Here is a 25090-nt window from a genome sequence, read left to right on the forward strand (position 1 = left end):
TGAAACTGCATCTAACCTCTTTATTTAAGTGTTTTTGACTTATAAAATAATTAACAGTTACGATAGAAATAGATATTTAAGTTATTTTCATATATGCAGCATTTATAAAAAGAATAGTTATGTAAGACACATTTAGTATATCTTGATGCAATAATTCCAGAAAAAGAGTGTTCAACTAAAACTTCAGTTTGTGTTAACATTGGTTTTAATATGTTCAAAATATGTGTGCTTAAATGATTTATATTCTTTGGCCCTTTTACACATACACATAAGCAGTCCTAGAGTTCAGGTGATACTTCAACATATAGTGCCATAAATACAATTGTTGCTCGGTTTCCAGGATGGTTCTTAGTTTCCCTCTGGTTTGGGCAAATTCGTATCATAGGCGCGAATAACTATAGATTGCGGAACAGCACCGCCTTCCTCTTGAGAAAATGCATAGCCATCTGTGGATTAAAACATTAATATCAGTTTAAATTCCATTAAATTAGGAATGTGGTAATTGTGTAAATGAAGTGTAGCTGAATGATGAAAATCGACTGTTGAATCGAAATGGAAGTAATCTTATCTAAAAAAATTAAATAAAAATAAAACCCAACCATCAAAAATGTCATTTACTAAATGGCATTTGTCGGCTGTAATTATGGCAAATCATCAATTACCCGGATCTCTAACGCTGATTACCGTGGCTATACACTAGTATACATATTTATAACGATCCCATTAAAAAAAAATGAAATACCAACACCAGATGGCCAGGTAATGTCCTTGGTCGTATACATTGTAAACTGATTGGGGAATAGATAAGTACTCACGCGATAATTCTAGTTCCGTTTCAACTCTTGTATTGGCACGACGGGTGAAAACATTTCGTAGCAATCTCGCAGTTTCAGTAAATCTGTAGAATTAATTTTTGTTTTTGGTTTTTTTAAGGGTCTTGGGACTCTAAGTAATGGGTAATATAATTACATATAGGGTTTTATTGCAGTTTTCTTAATTTGGTTTCTACGAATTATTTTCATTTTGAATTGTTTGCATTCCATCATTATCGTTTTCAAATTATAAGTGAGAAGGTCAACAGCAGTTACATACTTCTTGCGCTACAAAGGGTGACAAAGGCTTACAGGCGTTCTAAATTTATAGAGCATGCAGATTTCCCAATGTATTAATTTATAATTTATAAATCAAAAAAATGTAATATCACATACGGCAACTTAAAAGTAATGGCGGAATCTTGTATACATAACATGCATTATGTAAGTATATTCTCTATAATCAGTATATACGACCTTTAGGTGATTCTAGAAGAATGTTCGGGCTTATTCAATTTTATGCTGTGCTTTCTCCATCCCCTAAATTGATCAAATTATGTGTAATTTCCAAGACAATTCGGAAATTCCTTAAATTGGACAATTACTCGTTCCATACTCGTAATAATCTAATGAACTGGTGTGAATGTGTGAGTGTATGACTATGAATTGGACTATATGTGAAAATATATACATATAGATAAAACTTCACAATTTATCTATGAATTACTTACACCGAAGAATTGATCCCAAGGCATACATAGTACTGCGCACACACACATAAATAAGAGTTACGCAAAGAAAATATTTATGAAAATTTTAAATACATATTTAAGAAAATCTTATTAAATTTAATTTTATTAGATAGTAAATAAGAGAGATTTTGTTCAATTTTTGTTGCATGTAAGAAAAAAATTGAAATAAAGAAAATTATATAAGTATTTAAGTGCAAAACATTCAGCATGAAAAATGTGTGCCGAAATTTTAATTATTCTTATATATTTCAGGGGACGTCAATTACATGCGATTTGTGACTGTTAATAGGGAAACCTTTAACTGAAAACTATGACAACACCTATTAATGACGTACTACTATTTCATATTTTTTTTACTTTCAATATGCATATGGGTTTTATTGTAAACCAATCTTGATAACTGAAAAATTTAGTTTTTGACATTTTATATTTTTATTAAGCACAATCAGTTATTATTATTGTTTAGTTTTACAAATTGTATACAAACTAAAAGAACCCCTATATCCAGGCCTGTTCCGAACAGCAGTTTCTAATTTAATAGTATACAATGCATACTTTTTGTATTATACTCAAATGAAAGTGGAACAAACAATAGATTCTACTTTATATTCACCTCCAAAAAGTTAGCTATTCTTTTATTTAGTGGATTTCATTCAGTAATGGAAGACGGAACATGAACCATTAATAACAACAAATTTCTTTCCCAGCTCTGTATAGTTTTCAGGATAAAATTTCCAGTTGGGTTCAATATATTTAGAGTGGTTATCGTTAAAGAATGTAGGACGGTTTAAGGAATAGATACAAACGCAATCTTAGTTTAAAATGTAACAATAATTAAATGCAAATAACAAGTAACATATAAATAAATATTTTGCAAAGCTTTTGCTTAAATGATAATACTTGTTAACTGGATTTCACAATACAGATTTATGTTTTTGTACATTTAAATATTTATATATATATAGACGTTGGTATGCTTTATCACATGTATAACAAAATTTGTTTAAAGAAAAAACAAATATAAGCATAGAATGCATATATCAGTCACAAGATGACTACAGCTTTTAAGTGAAATACCAATGTTCAGAGTTTATCGCACCTTTTACAAAATTTCCTTTCAAAACAACTTAGCAAAAATGTGCATACTTTTTGGATTATTTGAAATTAAAATATGAAGTCGGCTTATAACTCTATCCTGCTCTAATTAGTATGCTATATTTTTTTTAATTTCAAAATTTATTTAAATGGGTAATGCGAAAGGCTTTTAACATGTTTTTAGTTTTCTAGCAATCAGCTTAGAATACTAATAAATTACATAGAGTTGATACATAAAATATGAAAAATTTAACACTTTAAAAAATTGCTAATTGCACGCAATTCATATGCTACAGTACTCAATATCACAGTTTCATTTATTTATTTATTTCCTATGCAAATTCTTGGACTTATGTGTGAATAATTACTGATTGATTGTATGGATATGGTTATGGCTTAATACGCCCTGAGCACATACATTATTGTGAGTGGTAGATAGTTTAATTAATTACTTAATCACTTAAAATATATATATTTAAGATATTTTGCATATTCTTAGACACAAAATAACAATGTACATGGCTTAATATTCACTTAGAAGATACAAACACCTTTTATTTTTAAATGTTTAATAACAATTATAATTGACTATCTATATGTGCAGAGCCTCGCTGCCAACGTCGTCAACCTGGGAACCACCTCGCCATCGATGTCTTTGTCGATATTCTTGCTGAACTCTAATATCCTCGACGAAATCCAAGTTCTCAATGCGTAATTGACGATGTGGACCTTCTGTATTCTTTAACGGAGAGCTTCTTCTTGACCCACCATTCTTTTTTCTCTCTATTAGCTCGTGGTTGGATGTCGATTTTAGGCCAAAACCCGGCTCCATACTGATAATATTTGCATTTGCGTGGTGTTCAAGTTGAAGAAGTTGCAGAAAAAATACGTAGTTTTGATATTTTCGGTTGATACGTCATGGAAGGGGGGAGTTGGGATTGATAACAATGGTTATGCATATTTATATTTTGGTCAAACATAATTAAAAGAAATGTGATATAATGCAGATTATGTTATTAATAAAGGATAGAAGAGGAGACAGAAATTTACATCTTTTCTGATTTATGTTTCAAATGATTGTTGCTAATTCATGTTTAATTTCGCCATCTATTTTAACATAATTGTGTTTGTTTCCTTCAATGCATTTCAATACATAAACACAAACTGCTAAGCAACTCAACTTTTATACTTCGAAACTTAAATTATTAAATTATACTTTAATTTAAATAACGCATAGGTACTTTTTAAATACGAGTGTGCAATACATGTTGTGTCTGAGCCGTTCCGAGTTCCAATTTCGCTTCAATTTCACAACAATTTTAGTTCTACAATGCTCCAAAAAGTATGATACATTTAATAGCATTAAATCATCATCACATAATCTATAGTGGAATTCAGAGCAGGCTTGGATGCGATGAATTGCATAAAATCAATAAAATATCAAATTTAAATTTAAATTGTTTCTTTTTGTATTGTATATCCAATGCTTAAAAATAAATTCTGCTTATAAATACTGGCATTACATATATGCTAGATAAAAATTGTATTAAAATCAGGAAACTGGGCTTTTCAATTTGCTAAATGTTAGCTAAATCGTTGTGACCAGACTCTAAAGAGTATTATATTTATACTAGGTAATTTTCAGTCTAGATTATGGTCAGCAGTGTTTAATGCAATAACTTACATATATGAATATATGTGAATTATAAGATCATTCTTTAATACAAACTGACTGATATTTGTAAATATAGATAGGCATATATACTCAACTTTAAGATAAGACAAACTTGTTTGTTTTTGATAAGGTTTGGCGTTTTATCTATAATCATTTATAATCGGTCGACTCACTTCACCTGCTTATTTTTAAGTATAAGTTTACTACATATAAGTAATTTTCTATTTAAAATAATGTCACTACTTTCAACTACATGTCTAGGAGGAGTTACATCATCATAATTAGATAGGCGATTTAAGAAAAACATAAACAAATACATACATGAGATTAAAACAAACACAATTTGGACAGTTACACAGTTATTCAGGTGGGTTGTGTGGGTTTATTTAGTGATTAGGTGATTAAATAGGATGCAAAATGATCTATTAGCACTACAATTAAAGATGTTACAGAGTTGTGCAAACAAATGTTAGAACAAAATAGCTGGAATTGCAAAAAGTGAACAAAAAATAAAGCTTTCCCTTAATTCTAAGAAAGAAAAATAAAATGCGCAACAATTCAAATTGAAAATGTAGCATATTTTTGTAGTTTGTTTGCTTGCTGTTGTTGTTGCTGGTTTTGCACAGTAAACAAAATGCTTTGTTTGATGCCAATAGTTAACCAATTCAAATGAAACCCAGAAAGAATGCAGTAATACTTAGTATATGTTTCATCTAGTTGAATACTTACGAAGAGCGAGATTCTTCCATCACTTGTGAAGGATCATGACTCTGAATTTCCGATTCTCGTACAGCATCGGTTAGTGTTTTAAAAACGGTATTATGTATCCTGTAAACAACAGATTAAACAACCACTGCAAAAGAATTAGCATATTTCACACGTACAGTTTACAAATCACATCGATGAGCAAACTGGCAATGGGAACGAGGAATAATCCCAGCCAAAAGACGGGCGTCGACATTAGCTGAATGTCCATGCCCACGAAATTGCTGGCGAACTTGAGTGTTGGCCAAAAGTGGCTGTAGATGAGAACAAAGGTAAACCAAAGCACAATTGAGCCCCAAATGGCAGCATGTGTTAACCACGTCCAGGAACTAGTAATGAGTCCAGCTTTCAAACAGACCGTGACAATAACATACTGCAAAAGGATTACAAAGATATTAAAGATAGCCATTAAAATAATTATAATAATTTCCACTTACTGTGTAGACCATGTTGCCCAGGAGCAGATAATCGCTCGTTTTGCCATCCTGCCAAATTGTTTCACTCATGAATGCAGCCATTGGCAGCCAGAAGAGAAAGACCGAGTGCAGCAATGCATTGAATATCCAGATCCAGAATACTTTAACATTAAAGAGTTTCGCATTCTGCGAGGGCTTATACAACAGCGGATACTTTAGCATCGTTTCAGCCGTGCAGAATTTCTCAAAGAGTCCAATCGCAAATGGCGGCATCGCTGTGAATAAAACGTTGTAGAGACCGATTGTCCAGCGCTCAAACAGAATCTGGCCAGACCAGCCCGAGTAGACGGCAAACCAGAGTTCGATGACGTATAGGCAGACGTTCTTATAAAAGCTGTAGAGGATCAGCTTGCTAATCCGTGCATAATTCCAGGCGCCATGGACGAGCAGCAGGCGACGCAGAAAGCGAAATTGGGCAATTGAATAGTCCGAGGCACAAGCAGCCTGAAGTCCTTCCTGACCCGAAATTCCAATGCCAACGCTTGCCTTCTGTATCATGGCCACATCGTTCGCTCCATCGCCGATGGCCAGCGTGACGGCTTTCGTGCTCTGCGTTACCATCTCGACAACCTCGGCCTTTTGCATGGGCGATACGCGACAGCAGATGACCACGCGACAGATGAGACACAGGTCCTGGAAATCACCGCGCAAGTCGCAGCTCAATGCATACTTCAGTGTCTTGCCATCGATGACCAGCGCCACATTCGCATCCTTGGCCGTGGAGCTCTTGAACTCGCCGGAATGTCGAAGGATGACGTCTCGGGTTGCCTGCAAAAGGTGTTGAGCATTAAATATATTTTGTATTTATGTAATTAATACTATAAGCAACAATAATAATTTAAATTAGGATTTTAAGCAAATTAAATTTAAATGTAAATTTAATTGAAAATTGAGAACTTAACAATTTGAAGTTCATATTTCTAAATCAAATTAACATTAAAATGTGACATGAAGATAGTCTGGCAATGGGTAAAAAGAAACCCGACCGGACCAAAAATAATTAAGTATAAATCAATAAGATTAAATGTGTAATATGTTAATACAAAAAGCTTTCAATGAGTTTGGAATATATTAAATAAATTAAACATTAAATTTCGTAAATAAAAATATGGACAATACAATAAAATTAAAATAAGTTAATTTAAAAAACGAATCAAACTATACAGTTTAAGGATTCATAATTGAAAATAAGGTCTATATAGTTTACAATTTTAAATTTAAATGGAAAAGCAAAGAAAAAATAAAAAACTATAAATAGGAAAAGTTGAAATGAGTTTGTGTATAGATGCGTTAACATGCAGAAAATGTCAACATAATATATTAAACATATCATTCAACTTACATCTAGACTCTCCTCGTTGAGTATGATGATATCCATGGAGTGTGTAATAAGCCTACACGAGTAGCCAATATTGATGGCGGTTTCCTGCTTGTCCCCAGTCAAAACCCAGATATAAATGCCTGCCTCGAGCAATGCTTGAATTGTCTCCGGAACGCCATCCTGCAGACGATCCTCAATGGCCGTCGCACCCAATAGACGTAGGTTAATCTCAATTAGATTGGCCGCATCATCGAGTTTCCGCTCACGTTGCTGCAGCGCTGTCGATGCCTTGTGGTATGTCTGATTCCATTCCTCGTAGACATCTGGATCAATGTCGGCCACGGCCAGGCACAGAGTGCGCAATCCCTCGGAAGCGAATTCCTCTAAATGCTGCAATGTCATGTCTCGGTAGGATTGATTCCGTGTCGAGAGACGTTCATAAATCACCGAATCGGCGCCCTTCATGAACAGCTTTATATGGCCCTCAGGTGTTCGGACAATGACCGACATCCTCTTGCGGCTTGATGTAAATTCGAGTACATTTAAGATTTGGAAGCGCCTGCGCTCCCCCAGTGCATTGATCTCCACATACTCGGGCGTACGTGTGTCGAAGATGTACCCAAACTGTCTGGCTCCATCGACCAAAGCACGTTCATCCGGACTGGCAGCATGATAAACAATGCTGCCATCCTCTTTCTTCTCTGGTATCACTGTATGGCACACGGATAACAGCACAAGGAACTCCTCAATGTCACTGGATGTTTCATGTCGTCGAAGTATATTCTGCACCAGTTCCGATTCCTCCGGCGTGCGTTCCGCTTTGTAGATGTGACTGGCAATCGAACACTTCTTAAAAACCATTACATTCCGCGTCAGAGTACCAGTTTTATCCGAGAAGATGTACTTGATCAGGCCAAGCTCCTCGTTGAGATTGGAGGTACGGGCACTGGCCGGCATATTCGACTCCTCATGATACATCTCGATGTCATAGTTGATGAATATCGCCTGTAGAAATCGTACGAGCTCCAAGGTGACTTGAAGGGATATTGGTATCAGATTGTTGTACAGAATGAAGAACGTCAGCAGATTGTAGCCGAGATTTGTGCTCTGGAAATCACCGATTCCCAAATACCAGTCCTTCTTGGAATGATCTTTAGTCCAAAACAAATTGCACAGCCCACTTGTAATGCAGAGAGAGATCAGTATCATGAACAGCATCAGAATTTGAGTGTTGGTCAGCTTATCGACTGTCGATCGCTTCAATGGAGCTGACGTTGAATTTTTCATCAGCTTTGTCTCGTGTCCCGTGTAAACGACAACTCCAAAGATCCACGAGGTGTTCCGTAACATCGCACCACGCTGCAGAACCTGATCATTACCAAGAGCCACTGAACTGCAATAGGATAATCATTTAGTCAAATCTAAGGGAATATATAATCAGTGCTAATGAGCTTACGGCTTGCCAAATTCCTTAAGGACGCCGTTAAACTCGTACAACTGTCGATTTGGTAGTTCACACTCAATCCTGCCCTGTAATTGCATCAAGTCTTTTGTTTCCAGTAATTTGGCCGTAGGTGCAACTCCTTGTCGAATCTTCAGGTTCGTCTCCCCATCCAAATTGGCCGTTTCTATGAAACACATGGCCTGAGGCTCACTAAAATTAAAAAATATATATTTAGAATCAATTGGGAGCAAGGTTAGAAACAATTTCCACTCACCTGGAGGATAGCAATACTAAATCTGCAGGAAAAAATGTATCGTTAGTCACTTTAATAATGTTGCCAACTGACAGCTCAGACCAACGCACAGTGGTCCACGTGCCATTTTCTAGTCTCTCAATCATTCGATGATTGATCTCATTGTCAGCGCGGTGACGTTTCTGAAAATATAATTAAAATACTTAAATAACTAAATTCGGAAAAAAGAAATAATTGTAATTTATGTGCTCACTAATTCTTAGACAAAATTATTTTGGCTTTATATAATTTTAGCGTTACAGAATAAAAATAAATTGCAAACAACTTTCTGAGCACAGAACGTGTCTGAAATTCTGTTGAACATTGCAGTACTTACAATATCTTCAATGATCTCTTTAATAGCGCTCACGGACAGTATAAATATAAGTGGCACCAGTGTTGTGTAACGACCCGTTGGAGATACATCCGGAATTTGTTGTAATAATGCAATAAGTAAGAAAAAACAATTGGAATATCGTCTAAATTGCTCAAAGAGGAACGACGGTAGAAAACTGGCAACACTATAAATAGAAAAATGGAAAACAATGAATCATTAAGTGAATAATTGAATGTGTTATTTCTTATCAAATTGAATTGCCGTTATGAGTAGTGGTCTCACTCTTGAACAGATCAAACAAAAGATAAGAAACACCTATCCCCACCCATATTTATTCGAAGCGTGAATAACTTGTACTCACTTATATTTAGCCGTTGATATTCGGTTATTACAATAATTAATCGGCTGTGGCGAGTTTAAGGCGATGATTCGCTTCTCCCCCTCATCTGTGTCAGAGTCGAACGGTGCGGGCTCATCTTCATCTGCAAATAATAAATAATTTTGATATCAAAAACATATTCACTTAACATAGAAAAAACAAATACAAAGACATATTACTATTCTTAAGAATTTATTCAGTTACCAAAATAATAATACTCATTATAATTCATCGCTCTCCCAAGAAGAAAAGAAAAAGTTCAGAGCTAGAGGATTGCCCAGTGCGTATTTTTGTGCAAATCGCTTAATGCTGAAACTGCGACGCTCGTCACACATATCGTTGGGTATATGGGTCTCATCGAAATCCAAGTGACAGATCTGCTTGAAGACAATGAAAATATAGCGGTGTCTACCCGTGCCCGCAGGTGGACGACTTCCAATGTAGGCAACAAGTGGGTCGCCAAAAATGACATCGGAGCCAGGAATGTTGCCTACCAACCAATGAACCCATTCCCGATATAATGGGGTAGCACGGCTTGGGGCATCCGGGTCAATCATTGCCAGAGTATAAAACTTATTCGGCTCTGCCATCCATCTAATGACAGGCTGGCGACGGACCTTCAAAGGAGTTAAATAAGAGCCCGGTCTGACTTTAGTCTCGCAAGGATACAAGACATTGACAACCAGGGATGGCAAACAGGCAACTACATCTGGTATGATTTGATGCTGTTTCATCAACTTGCACAGTTCCTTGGCCTCATCAGGCCTTATACAATTTGCGAGCATATTGATGAACCGAAATTTAGATTTATCTGAACTGAATAAACTTCTTTCGAAGCATACTCAGATGTATTCCTTATCGTAATCAACGCAGAGCTCAAACGATAAGAGCTAGAAGGTTTAAATTTGCACAGGACATGCATTAGATTTCGTTTGACCTTCTGCTTGAATACTCAATATCAAACTTACGCCTCCAACGTAAACGTAGCGCCTTGTAGACATTGCGAAAATTCATTCTGCTCCAATGGCGACACTGTCCTCTCGAGAATCTTCTGCGTCTCTGGGAGCGATTTCGACGCTGCGGAGCGTTTAGACTTCTATTTGAATCTCGAATGTCGCTTATTAATTCCGTGGCAGCCGTCGCAATTGATTCCTGATCCGCCTCGTCCTCGCAATCCTCAATCCTAGAACCGTACTCGCCGACGGTCTGAAAAGCTATGCTCTCCCTAGCTGTACTTGGTTTGATTACCCCCTCCAGATTGGTGGGATTTGCTTGTTGCAGTTGTATTACTACTGGAACCAGTCAAGGGAACAAGCCACAAGTGGGTGTGGCAATGGGCGTACAAGGAGTTTCAATGGACAAGCGCTTGCGCTCTTAAACGTAGTTTTATCCACAACATTTCGCAAAATGTTCTCAGATTTCTTCAACTTTGACATTTGCATAATCGTTAGAAGTATTTATATATAGATAAATCTTATAAACTAACACTTAATGCATAGTATATTGATTACGAAGGAAACTTTAGATGCACATACTAATATACACTTGGAGCTATTTGTAAATAAAGGACGAGTCACTTTCGTAGGTGTATCGAAAATACGCAATATCGATTTGTCACACTGACACGTGATGCATTCGATATGTGAACTATATTTAGCATAGCCAATAAATCCGAATATAGAATAAAAACACTTAACATTCACGATTACAATCAAATGGCAATCGGTAAATATAATTAATTGTCGCACAGTTATCAGATAACAAATATTAGAGAAGCCACAACAAAACACAACACTATTTTTTTTCTTCTGTTGTTGCCCCCGTTTTTTATATCTATTGCTGTTTGCCGCGTGCTGCGTGGTGTGTTCTCTTGCAGCTTGATGTTGCGACTGAAAAACGATATGAGAATCGTGCAAAGGTGGAAATTGACTACGAAATTCAGCGTCGAAAGATTTGTTACCCCTTTGGGGTGCGTTGCAATCGTTGAAACGAATTGTGTGTATTTCTCTGTCTCTGTCTCTCTCTGTTATCTGTTGCCTTATGTTAAATTAATCATTCCCCGAACAGCGGCTATTACACAGAGCGCATTTCCAGCTTAAAGCAAGGGACCAATTACAAACTGAAAAATAGCATTGATACTGGCAATTAAGTTAGCTTCGGTGTGCCGAAGTTGAGACACCCTAGAAAAGCGTGACTAGTTAAATAGTTATCTAGTCACAATAGTGGATAAGTTCACTAATTTCATTACTTTCAGTACTACAAAGATGTTAAATTATTAATGAATCATTTTAAGTATAGTTTCAACTTAAATAGTAAAGCTCACTTTAGTGTCTTAAAAAAAAGACTATCACTTAAGTGCAGTTTGTTATCAGAAGTTGTTAGCTTTAAGCAAATATTAGAGAAGAGATTTATGAATAGTGAGTGTACTCAGATAGATAGAAAGAAACGTGTATACACCTTTACATCTGGGCTTTTTAAGGCCCGTTTTTTCCAGTAACTTTCGTTTGGAGGCTGATATCCAGCTTTCTTGCTTTGGAGGATTGCTTGTTTCTTCTGTTAGACGTCGTGGCCGTATGTGTCCATCGACTTCTGTTGTCTCAACACTATTCAGATCATCATCAGTGGAGGAAGGTGCCTCCCCAGCCGGTCCAGTGTTGGTGCCAACGTCTGGGACAAACTGTGTTGGTCCAGTTGTGGCCGTGTGCCGCAATGCCTCACCTCTCAGCCGCCGCAAGCATTGCTGGCACCACATGTGCACCTGTTGCGAGACACTCGACAGGGAATTCGGTGCCTGGAATGCGGTTGATGTTGCAGGGGCGCCCACTTGTTGATTATTGCTCCCATTGATGTTGCTTGAGTTGTTGTGGCCATTATATTTGTTGGGATCTGCCATGTTGACATGATTCTTTTATAATATCTTTTTTTTTTTGTGGTTTACTTTAACTGTTGCACTTTTTACTTTACTCTACTAAGTTTCAAGTAATTTCACTGTACTTTTGATTTAGCTTTTGATTGTCATTGTGAATGCCCTTTCGGGACCAGGTAGTAGTTCTTTTCGATAGTCTATCTATTTGATTAACGATGTGATATGAAATGATTACTACGATTCGTTCCAGTTCCATTGTCAAATTATTCACACATTTCAAGCGAGAGAGAAGAGTATTGATTTCTTTTTTGAGCGACAACCAAAAGAAAAAACACAAACAAAGTTCTTTACAGGAAGACGAATACAAAATCAAACTTTAACTAGACGAAAAAAAAGTAAACAAGTCAACGACCTCGCCCATTATAAAAACGGAAGTTAACAGAATTACATTGGAACCATTCCATTGTCATGTTGTCTACACAAATCATAAGCAAACACTTTCATTTGCGTGTTACCAAAACCAAAACCAAAGCCAAAACCAGATACTAAGTATGGTAATGCTCGTGTTAGCGTGTTTGCAATGGCCACAGTAAACAAGAGTCAACACTTAAATATAATTAGGCCCTTCGAATACCATCGCTTAAAAGAAAAACAACATACTGTTATTATTGCAATTTCTATTCTCAAAAATATGCAATGACATTTTCTATAGAAAGAATATCAACGGTTAATCATATCATAAAGAAATTAAAGATTCAGTTTGAGAAAACTTATTCAAGATAAGTTTGTGCCTTTGCACATCAATATGTGATTCCAGTATTTGACAAATCAATCAAATTTAAAAGTTAAAAATAATTTCTTTCAAGTTCCGCATTTGGTAACAAAGCTCGTTTAGTCCTAAACTGGGTATAGTAAATTACAGAGAATATATCATTAATATAGTAGCTAGCTGGCAATGGGTGGGACTCAGGCGTTGTTTCCTAGTCACAATATTGCATGTAGATCCCACTGTCTACATCGAAATTGACCATAAATATTAATAAAGGCCCAACGTCAGTCGGTACTTTGTGAACTCAAGTAATTACGGATGACATTAGTAGACCAACATTAAAAATGCAGAGGAAAAGTCATAAATATAAACCAATTTTCCTTGGCTAATTAATATATTTGATTAACAAAATCGGAAAATTTTGATCAAAGGAAATTCTCAGATGCGTAGATTTAAGTAAATCTCAATTCTGCATATGTATATATTTAAAAATATGAAGGTATTAAGGATAAATAAATATATTTTATAAATAAAACATAAAATGATAGCATAGAACAAGTAAAAGCAAAATATAATTCATAAAGACACCAAAATACGCAGAGACAAATTTTATTCTGCAAGTATACAAAATAATCTATGGAGGCTGGCAAAAAAGCAGGCCAAGAAGCAAATAAATGGTTGTTTTGCTTTTGTTTTGCATCTATAAATATATATTATTGGGCAAGTGTATATGAATGTATTTTGGACTGTTTCCAAACATCTTTACTTTCAAATTTGTATATAAAAAAAACAAAAAAAAAAAACAAATATACAAAATTAAAATTACTGAATGCAAGTGTTAGGCTAATAATGCAAAACCATATACAATTGTTATATAGCCGGTCTCAAGATGCATTTAAAGATAAACCAAGTTGAGCTACTCACAGCTGTATACAATATTATATCTTATTATATACCCCATCTCCATATATAAGTAAGTATATTAACCTTAACAGTCATCACGTACGCAAACAGCTAACAGCTAGTACTGAGAGTAAGTATACAAATAAAGAGAATCCGGTGCATATCGACTGTAGCGCAATATATTTAAACTTATGTTCTCCCGTACATACGTTTTTTTATACAAATACCTTAATCTAACTCAGTAAATAAAGCCCGTAGCATTTTATAAAGTTTTCCAAATACGGGTGGTAAAGTGAATTCGACATCTGAAACTACTGGAATATTAAATACTCTGTATGCAATCAGCAAATTAAATTATAACGTCTGTGCTTATAAATCTTTCAACTTGTTTAAGTATAAGATTTTTACTATTATAAAAACATTTAAGCACAGCATTGCTCTATCATATTAGTCTCTATTGGCTATGCGTACAGGGTATGTAAGAAAAGCAAACACTCTTCGTGCTTTATTTGTCACCAACCTGTATTATTTGCAAGCACACATATCTGACATACATACAGATTTTACATACATAGAAATAGCATGAGTAGGAGTATTTATTAGTCAGTTCTATGAGTGTGAAATGTACCTATTTGTATGTATATGGTAGTATGTATGGAGTCGCAAGGCCCATGAATGTAGCACAGTAATGACAACCAACCGACAGCTCATTGTGAAAACCGAATCAATACAAAATGATTGTCAATCGAACAATAATTGGATATGGGTTGGCTATTTTGTCAATGCGAACGACAAGTAGAATGAGCTGAACAACAAATATATGATCAAATATGAAAGCATGTGCAACAAATTAAAAACTTAGCTAACTTAAACTAATCCCTTATGCATCTCCCTTCAACTTTCTGTGTGCATAAGTGTAAAAACTTTTAAGTGCTTATAAACTCTCGATTCCTCAATTCTTTGGTTACCTTGAAAGGTCAGTTTATTATGCACAGGGAAGCAAATAGTCGATCATGCCACATTCTATCACTTATTGTTGATGACGTCTTGAACAAAGCATATTTGAACTACAACTATACAAATTTAGACCAAAAACACTTGGATGTATGAGAAGAAACGCACATTGAAAGCAAAAGTGAAAACAATTAAAATAAACAAGAAGATATTCTAAAGGTACAATAAATTTTTTATATTTATAAAGGTTACCATCCCAACTGTTGTTGCTTGACAATGACATCGCTTTGTTTTTAGAAGCGATTTAAAACGCAATTCTCAAAAGATACTTATTTTCGAAGGTATTCAATTGAAACGAAAATAATTAAACATCTACGGAAACTTGTTTTTTATTTAAAATTGACAAGCATCAGTAACTGGATAAGATCATGAAGTAAGTCATCGTTAAGTTAAATTGCTCAAATATTTTTATGTATTATTTTAATGTTAAATGTCATAAGTTTAGAATATTTTACGAATATGTAAGGTCTTTCACTGCGCATTCGAATGATGACGTTATTGTTTTTATTTATTTATAAATAACAACATACACAAAGTGTATATAGTATAGTATTTTGAAATTCGGACGTAACTGATGAACAAATATTGTATAAATAAATAAATAAATAGAAATACACAATATGACATTAATTGAATCATTCATTTGACATGCAATATAGCATGTACATACATATGTAGATTCTTAAAGATTATGTATCTTAGTAATTACTTCCACATGAACACATTAAACAATATTAGTCACATTCTTGGAAAATTTACCTTCGAAACTTAATTTGCGTTTATTTTCAACACAATACATTCTCAAATTTTACTATCGAATTACGAAGAACAATTTAAATCTGGTTTTAATAGCAAAGGAAAATAATACTCGAACTTGCTGGGAGAATGAACGTTTAAAATTTGTTAACAATCAAATGCGAACACAAATTCAACTAAAAGGTGCAACGACAAATTTGCGAAAAACTATAGAAATATTTAAAACAACAGAACGAAAGAAAAGTTGTGATAAAAGAAGCGGGCAATGATATTATTTAAAACAGAGACCGCAAAACAAAACATGAAGAAACTAGTTTGAACAACATTGTGTACACAAATGTGTGTGTGAGTGAGAGAAACCGCAATTACAATAATAATGCAACAATGGCAATGAAATAAACAGTGAGAAATGCTAGCATAATAAAAAAAGGGAAACAAACATTGTTGTTGTGTCCCATTCCGTTGACAACAGAGAGAAGAGCTACATAGAGACTAGACGATGGGCAGAGTTTAATTGAGAGGGCGCCAATCCACCGTCAGAGCAATACAATCAGAGATGCACAGACATCGATGTATGTGCTACGATATACACATGTATAAACATTAGACTGGTCATGGTTTTTATCATACGTGCCACATGTGTACTGTACAACGTGGCGTATGTGGAACGAACGTAAAGTGCAACTTGTCTTGCAAGCTCACATCGATAAGCACATAAATATACATGTACTTGTTTAACATTGGCTTGTAAATGTCCTTTAAATTACATCTGTTTTCCACATTAAAACTGTATGTTTCACTTTTGCACTTAGTATTTCTCAAAAACCAAAACATATGCTTGATGCGGAAATACTAAAAGTCATTGTTCCGAAAAAGTATTGAACGCTATTTCAAATTCCAAACACAACAAATCTATGTATACGCATATATGTATGTAATTTTCCGAACCAATTAAACGCTAAAAATTCGTTTAGCAACAGAAATGCGGATTGTCGACTTTGCGCGCGAGTGTTTGACGAGCAACTGAGCAAATGCCGCATTGATTCACCTGCAAATCAGAGAGGCAGAGAGAGAGAGAAAGAAAGAGAGAGAGAGAGAGAGAGAGAGAGCTAAACAAACAAACACACACATGCTTACAGACGTATGTATTTGGAGAGCGATAAAATTCACCAGCTGAGAGAGGCTTCACCACTAACAGAACGAGTAAAACAATAATAAATTGAAAGTTAAGCAGTTGGTCAACTCGAATATAACATTAAAAAGATATTTCGACCGATTTATTAATGTAATTTTATACATTTTATGTTACGGCCTTTTTTATTAACAACATTTTATATCAGTCCAACATTAACCATTTAGTTATAGTAACTGCAGTAAAGACTTAAATAATGTAAATACATTTTCAAAATGTACTTTTCAACTTGCAAAAATTAATAAAATAAAAAAGAAATCCGCCCCCGGGTGGACTCGAACCACCAACCTTTCGGTTAACAGCCGAACGCGCTAACCAATTGCGCCACGGAGGCACTTGTTGAGCAAGCAAGCTCAACACCATTAAGTATTAGCACTGATTAAAGACGACATTTAAATTCAAAAAGAAGCTAACTATAATTCAATTAAAAAACTACATATAAAAATATTAGTAAGCTTTAGATTATTATTTATTTAAAAATTAAATAGCTTTTAAAAAAAAATAAAAAATTATTGTCAGAAGTGGGATTCGAACCCACGCCCTCAGAGAGGACCAGAACGCTCATACGAACCCCTGTTAAAGAGGCAAGATTCAACATCTTGAGTCTGGCGCCTTAGACCGCTCGGCCATCCTGACACTTGGATGTTGCTCGCCGAAAGTGCAACTTGTATAAACGACAGTTTGGGAGTATTAAAATAACTAATAAGTAAACAGAATATTTTGTCAATTCATTTTAATTTCTTAGTCGTAAAATACAATTATATTATGAATATAGCAGAAGAGCTTTAATAGCAGAAGAGCAAGATAAAAAAACAAGGTGAATTCAAATGTAACCAATAACATTTTAATACAAATATTATAATAAATGAATATATAAATAAATTTTATTAGCAAAATTATTGTTTTGTTCATTTGTCAATAGAATTCTGATTGCTGAATTAGTCTTATGCCGCTTTTGTCAGCGTTGAAGCACAGGCCCATTAGCTCAGTTGGTTAGAGCGTCGTGCTAATAACGCGAAGGTCGCGGGTTCGATCCCCTCATGGGCCATTAGAAAAAACTTTTTTTAATTTTTTTTTTTCATTCTTTAATTACCAGTACAAAGAATTGTTTTAGGGACATGTGAAATGTGTCTTTTAATTTAACCACTGTACCAAATTGTATTTTCATTGATTTTTAAAGCAGGAAAAAGGTTGGCAGCGACCCCAAGCACGCTGGTATACGAAGTCGCTAATTTACTTTACCACTATCTGCAAGGATATTAGACGGACACGGAACATTTAGCCTAAAAAGCTTTTTGCAATGAGTGAAAAATGTCAACGTGTCCAGGCACAATCGCAACATGTTTTATTCTTTCATGCCGAGCACATTAGGATATCAGGTCTCTGTCTCTCTCCTCCTTCCCTCTCCCCTCTCCCTGCCCTCGTGATGATGTCATGAGAAAGTAAAAGAAATCCAAGTAAGTATGTACGTTTATGTTGAGACATTGATGATCTCAGTGGTGTGCACTTTATTGCGACCCAGTTGAACACAAATACCATTTAATTCTTATCTTGAAAGATTGAATTTGATGAGGTTAAAAGCTTTTGTCTAATTTAATTGATTAATGCGTGGGATAATAAGCACTATACAAAAAAGTAGATGTTCACTTGCAGCAACTTAAGCTTAGATGAATACCAGGTTATTTTAAGCTAAGTTTTGATTGAGTTTATTTTCTAGCAATTGCTTCAGTAGTCTTTGAAATAAATGTAGGATAGCATAGCAACTAATTTTTACAATCTATGTAAATAATTTATAAATGAAATAAAAGTGCAACTATATTTTATAAAATGAATTCAGTCAAACCGGAGCTACAGGCAGAGAAGTCAGGCTCTATTAAGCCTATTCTAATTCGAAAGGATAATGGCGACGGTAACAGCAACAGAAATCAGCCGAAGAAGCGTGTGACTTTCAAGCAGTGTGTAGAGTATTTACCGGATATTGAGGATATTGAAATGGATGAAATGTATTTGGTAATCTTTTTACTATATTCTTATTATCTATTCAATTTCAATTTTATTTTTGCCATTTTAGCGGTTGAGCGGAGCAGGTGAAGCATCATCCCAAGGAAAATAACAGAACGTCAAATATGCAGGACGGAAAAAGATGTTGAGTTCTCAAGTTTCTTTTATTTTACGATTGTGTTAAAGTATGAATGTGTTAGTTGATGGCGTAATCCACAAGTCAGCAAGCCATTTGACAGTTTTATCATTTTAGCCAAAAGCAAACGGTCAACAACAAATTTTGCCGGAAGCTGAAAATGTTCTTATTTAAGCGACGATGACATTTGACATCCTTCTATACCAACAATATTGCACGTTTTTAATACCTTTCAGAAGACGTCGGATACAGAAACAGACCCAATAAATATTAAAAAGGTGTGGATAAATTGGCTTGACATAGTAAAGAAAATAATAACTGTTGGTTATACATGTATTCGTGTTTTAAAAATTACCACATTTTAAATTAAATAATAGATACACACGCTTTACTGATATGCCTCGAAGCGATTGTTGTTTATACTCTGGATTTACAAGAGAATTATGGCAATGAGTATTGTAAAAATTCTTGATCAGGAATTAAAATGTTTTATCCATGTGAATATTATTTTATTTCAATTGGTGTTAAAATATTTATTTAATCATCAAACTAAAAAAGAATAAATATAGTAGTTATTCCACAATCATTTGTTTATTAAATCATAGCACTCAAACTTGCTCCCAGTCTGGATTCTTGGCTATAGAAATTTGTCCATATCGTTCCTGAGCGTTTGTAATATTTACAATAGGCAAAACCCTACCAATGGATTAGTATAGTCTTTAAATCAAATGATAAAGATACTATTAAACAAACACTGATGGCGGTCATTCAAATAGAATAACTAACAAATACATATAGAGCTATTAAAGACATCCTGAAATAAATTAAAGATATTTAAATTGACAGAAGAAACATGTGCAGACCATGTGATTTATGAGCCTATAACTCACAAGAACGATTATCACTTTAGTTTCAAGTGGAAAACTTAATCAGCTACAACTTTATTAATTTACAATGGATCATGTGTGTAGAGAGAATTTTCACCTGGTCGACCAGCTGCATTCCCCTATATAAGGCGAACCCATTGTTTATTCTGTTATAGCAATACAAAGTGTTGCGACGTTAAAGAAATATGTTCTGGAAGTCTATTGTAATAATCTTGGGTCTCTTGGCAAGTGCCAACTGTGCTGTGATACCCAATGGACTGATTGCGCAACGGGATGTGGATCTAGATGGTCGCATTGTGGGCGGATCCCAAACATCGATCAGTTCACATCCTTGGCAAGTGTCGCTGCAACGTTCTGGACTCCACTTCTGTGGAGGAAGCGTCATCAGTTCAACCATGGTGGTAACTGCTGCCCATTGCCTGCTCAAGGTGACGGTACCAACGCTGAGAGTACGCGCTGGATCCACATATCGATCAATTGGCGGAGTTATCAGTAATGCGGCAGCATTCAAGATACATGAGGGATATAGCACCAGCACCAAGATCAACGACATTGGCGTGGTATGGCTGAAGACCAAGCTGACTTTGGGAGCAAACATCAAAGCCATCCAGTTGGCAACCGCAACACCACAACATGGAGCTGCCGCCAGCTGCTCTGGCTGGGGCTCTACATCATATAATGGCGGTTCTTCGTCACATCTCTTGTACATTGACACACGCATTGTGGCACGCACGGAATGTGGCAGCTCCAGCTATGGACACGGTTCTAAAATCAGGGAGACCATGATCTGTGCGGCGGGCAGTAATAAGGATGCATGCCAAGGGGATTCTGGTGGACCGCTTGTGTCAGGCGGCAAACTTGTCGGAATTGTTTCCTGGGGCACAAATTGCGCATTAGCCAAATATCCGGGAGTTTATGCAAATGTGGCTGATCTCCGAGATTGGGTGATTAAACAAATGTAACTTTATAATTAATAGAATTAAGATCAAACATATTAGAAATTTACCATGTCTGCCTGTTGTAAGGCATGATCATGGAAATCAATAAGGCTATTTTCAGAGTAAAAAAACAATTACTGACTCTTACCAAATACTGCACCCACAACTCAGTCAACACTTGCGTTGCAATTATGTTTTAATCCCACAAAAAAAAACCCTCTACACGAGGTAAAAGTCTAGTGACGAAAGCAATTTCTAGCCCCAAAATTTCTGATATCCAATTTTGTGACGAACAAAATTTAGTTTAATCTAAAAGTTTTAAATAAAAATTAATAAAAAAAAGGCGAAAATTGGCATTGTGCACTGTGAGCGAAAAGGGTTAGCTTCTTTGTACATAAAAATTACTTTTTGCGCAGTGCCGAATGCCAATTTTCGCCTTTTTTTTTATTAATTTATATTTTTATTGAAAATTTTTAAAAAATTTTACCAAAAGGCTCCAACAGCCCCATTATCTGCAATCATTTAAATTTTTCCCCTCCCACTTACACCCCCGTATCTCATGACCCAGGTTGGTTTGAAAAAGTTTCAGTATGCCATTTTGTAAGTTAGGACTAAACATTTCGATCGGTATATAACTCGTAGCAAGTTTCCAACTTAGCTGTATATATAGTTAGTCGCCTTTCGCACCCATCGTGATGCTTTCGTCACTAACGCGAACTGCCGTCCGCAGTGATCGTGAATATATGATTAATATTTTATTCAAATTGTCTTATCAGTCATTGAAATACACAGCATGCACACTGTGTTGCAAAAAAGTATTATGAAAATACTTGGAGGCATAGATTAACAAAAATGAAAAGAATCAATATAAAGCAATTTATAAAAAAAAAAAAAAACAAATATGATTATTAAAATATCATTAGAGCAAAAGCGAAATTAAAATTTTGATACTTAGACTTCATAGTTTTTGTGTAACCTTTAAAGTTTAAATTTCTAAAGTGAAAAAATGATTGACTTCTAAAAAATAGAATTTGGGCCTCTAATGTCGAACGTGATATTCGTACGCATTCAAAGTGAAAAGAAACATTTGTTTATTTGGACAAATATTTAAGCTTATAGCTCTTGATTAGCCCTATAATTGGTACTAAAGTAAAGTTTCCAGACTAATACAAAAAACTAAAGCGTTCGCTTGAGACAAAAACAGTAGTCGCTTTCACAACAAGCAATTCAAAAACTTATTTTGGCTAAGCTTGAGAGAATATATTAATGCGACCAATTATAATTTATGCATTGATGCATTTTAATAAGGTTTTTCTTTGATTCTGAAAATTTTGATTTGAAAATTTGATTTTGAAAAACATTTGTTCACTGTTTTATTGAAAAGTTTAGACTTCAAAGCGACTGTACTATATACAAATGAAAACTCCACTCTCTTGTAGCAGCTATTTAAAGATTAACTAATCAACTTTATTAATAGAGATAAATCTGACACTTGAACCTAACTCACCTTCATATTCCTTGCGTTTACGGCGTAGAAATGAAGTTGTCATTCGTAAGCCGCGTGCTGCATTGGATAATATGGAACCTTTCGAATCCTTGCGATTACGTGACTTATGCCTGGAGCTATTGTCTGCACCAATTGGTTGACAGGAGGAGAGCGTGCCAGCCACCGAATCGGATTGCGGTGTTATGGGCGTGTTTGGTGTATCGGAATCGATGAATCCGAGATTACTATTGGCACTGTTCAGGTGTATGCTCGTATGACTGAGGACAGGCAATTTGCCACTTAAGGACGCCGCCAGCTGCTCATCCAGGCCGTTGGTCGAATCATGTGTGAGATGCTCCAGAGATTCAAAATCTCGATTAACAGCCGGTGGCATCGAGTGTCGAAACCACGACTCCTGACGATGCTGAGCAGCCCTCTGCTGTCGTCGTCGCTGGCTGGCAATGCTGGGATTGCAGCTTGAGGTCGTATTGGTTCTGTTGAGTTCGATTGAAATGGTTGTGCTGTTCCGGCTGGGATCTGGACTGGACATTTTGTGGTTTATTGAGATAGCTAAGGCACTTAATAAAATTCACTTTGGTGTTTTACTTTTTTTCGCTTATCAATCATTTATTTTTGGTAAATATCATAAATACAATAGTTTACAAGGCACCTTTTTATTATATATTCATTTTTGTTATTATATAATATCAGTTATGTAAGGTCTTTAACCTCTGTGGGTGAGCAAGATATATCATTTTAGAAGTATTCATTTAAAATGACTGTGACTTAAGCTGGAAAATAACCTTGAACATATTGCTCGACAGGTGCTGAGAACTAAACCAACTGACATTCCTAATGCATCCCTTTAACGCCACCCATGACTAATATTTTGGATAGAAGCAATGACAGCTTTCGACAACTTGCACAAAACATCAAAAATTCATTATTCACTACATTACTTTGCTAGAAAACATAGTTATTCCCGTCACGCATATGCATTTAAAAATACTATGTACGAATGCAGTATCTGTTTTTTGGGGAACAAAATAAACAATTGTTTGGTAATCAAGTTTTTAGACAGGTAGTTGGCTGATATGTAGGATTTCCCTCATCATGTGTTTCAACAATCGAATCGTATTTATAGTTATAGGTAAATGCACAAATTTAAAGTCTGAAAGCCTTCAAATTATCGAACTGATTGTAGTAAGCGGTTTCGTAGAAGGTTAAAAGCACACCCAACTTCATTGCCAAGTTGGCTCCTTAGTGTCTGGAGATATCTTCACAGATACACAACTATATCAATTCAACATTAGTTGACACACACAATTGGCAAAACAAAGGAACAAGTTGTAAGTTGTTGAGATTCATAACTAATAACTTGGGATGCGTTGCGATTATCGCGTTTCATTTGGTGGCACAACTTGTGTATATTCGATAATTATCACGCGTAAACGGTTGAAAATGCGTCTGCAACGTGCAAAAGCCAAAAGCCAACTGTGGACAGTCCCCACGAAAGGACATCGGCAAAGCACTGCTAGTCAATATTTCGTCCTTCGGACCATTTACGAAGCTCACAACTGAAAGTTGTCAGCTACGAGCTGGGGAGAAGTCGAGTTACGATTTAATGAAATATACTCGACGCCCAGAGATGGTCTTGTTAAGAAGATACTCGTACAATACAATCATCTTATTCCATAAAAAGCAGACATAGACAAACTGTTTCATTGATTCCATTCAATGTTATGTCGATATGCAGCTGGTATCAACAATTAAATATATTTAACAACATTTGTGTTCTCACATACATTTATATCTTGTATCTCTTTAAATCAAATTTCCTCCCCCAATTAAATACAATATTTTACTTTTACTTTGCAAACATGGTTGAGTTTAAGCACGCCTCATTCATTGAGGCCCATTAGCTCAGCTGGTTAGAGCGTCGTGCTAATAACGCGAAGGTCGCGGGTTCGATCCCCCCATGGGCCACAAACAATTTTTTTGTTTTTTTTTTATTTTATTCTCAATATCAATTTTTCCTAAAAAAAAACAAATGACTCGGGTATGAAAATTAAGTAAACAAAGAGGGGGTTCAAATGGCAGTAAAACTCTTCGGTAAATGTTTGATTGTATACATTTAGCACACGCACACACACACATTCACACGTAAATTCAACTCTTGCTCATTTTTTTTTTACCGCTAAACAATCTTATCACCAAATTTAGTAACTAATACTGCTCGTTTGTATTCTTAAGACATTTAAAAAATGACACATAATCTATTTCAACAATTTTTAAACAATTTTTCAATGGGCATTGATATATGATTTCCATTCAAATGAACTATGAATCACATCAACAAAATTAAACGGCTTTCACGCTACTGGTACACAATAGAAATGATTTAAATATTTACTTACTAGTTTGCAAAAGAGCGGAAAATTCATTGCGGGAACGGTGTTGTTGGCCTTGTGAAGTTATGGAATTTACATCCTCTTCATGTAAATGATAAGGTGACACCATGTGTATATTGTTTTATTGTTCAAATGTCGGTAAAGGGTTAGTGCAACTGGTGAACACAAACACACTAACAAACAAATTCACGCGCAATGTGGGAAGTTCGAAGTTTGAAACTAATATCAATATTGTACAAGCTCAATGTGAAGCCCTTTAAACAGTTACTATCTCACAAATCATATACATTTGTACATAGTTAGCTCTACAGCTGCAAAATTGTAAAATTGATAAGCGAAAACAAAACCGAAACAAACACACACACGCGCTTAAAGCGTTAATG

At 35.3% G+C, this 25090-nt stretch overlaps 3 protein-coding genes and 4 non-coding genes across 12 annotated transcripts; 3 read left to right on the forward strand and 4 right to left on the reverse strand.

Moving 5' to 3' along the window:
- On the reverse strand, nt 1-24986 carry LOC117785482 (probable phospholipid-transporting ATPase IA). 6 transcript variants are annotated; one of them, XM_034623531.1, is made up of 12 exons: nt 16424-16676; nt 11806-12415; nt 9331-9451; nt 8970-9153; nt 8615-8775; nt 8353-8550; nt 6918-8289; nt 5537-6343; nt 5219-5472; nt 5064-5162; nt 816-898; nt 1-446 (listed from the first exon to the last, which is right to left on the reverse strand). In XM_034623531.1, the coding sequence occupies exons 2-12, from the start codon at nt 12239-12241 to the stop codon at nt 349-351; spliced, it is 3813 nt and encodes a 1270-aa protein (XP_034479422.1). In that variant the 5' UTR covers nt 12242-12415; nt 16424-16676; the 3' UTR covers nt 1-348. The 6 variants fall into 6 exon arrangements, with proteins under 6 accessions (XP_034479422.1, XP_034479423.1, XP_034479424.1 ...); XM_034623532.1 differs by lacking the exon at nt 816-898 and adding an exon at nt 1544-1575; XM_034623533.1 differs by lacking the exon at nt 816-898.
- On the reverse strand, nt 9522-10283 carry LOC117785485 (protein D2). The gene has a single exon (XM_034623538.1). The coding sequence runs from the start codon at nt 10131-10133 to the stop codon at nt 9570-9572; it is 564 nt and encodes a 187-aa protein (XP_034479429.1). The 5' UTR covers nt 10134-10283; the 3' UTR covers nt 9522-9569.
- Trnan-guu lies at nt 17109-17182 on the reverse strand. Its single transcript has one exon. It is a non-coding gene; the product is annotated as a tRNA-Asn (tRNA).
- On the reverse strand, nt 17362-17484 carry Trnal-caa. Its single transcript has 2 exons — nt 17447-17484; nt 17362-17406 (listed from the first exon to the last, which is right to left on the reverse strand). It is a non-coding gene; the product is annotated as a tRNA-Leu (tRNA).
- On the forward strand, nt 17823-17896 carry Trnai-aau. The gene has a single exon. It is a non-coding gene; the product is annotated as a tRNA-Ile (tRNA).
- On the forward strand, nt 20021-20941 carry LOC117785484 (trypsin alpha-3). The gene has a single exon (XM_034623536.1). It carries the CDS (start codon nt 20058-20060, stop codon nt 20832-20834), a length of 777 nt encoding a protein of 258 aa, XP_034479427.1. The 5' UTR covers nt 20021-20057; the 3' UTR covers nt 20835-20941.
- On the forward strand, nt 24209-24282 carry Trnai-aau. Its single transcript has one exon. It is a non-coding gene; the product is annotated as a tRNA-Ile (tRNA).
- Nucleotides 24987-25090: the final 104 nt, after the last annotated feature.

Source organism: Drosophila innubila (assembly GCF_004354385.1).
Source record: "Drosophila innubila isolate TH190305 chromosome 2R unlocalized genomic scaffold, UK_Dinn_1.0 1_C_2R, whole genome shotgun sequence".
Lineage (NCBI taxonomy): Eukaryota > Metazoa > Arthropoda > Insecta > Diptera > Drosophilidae > Drosophila > Drosophila innubila.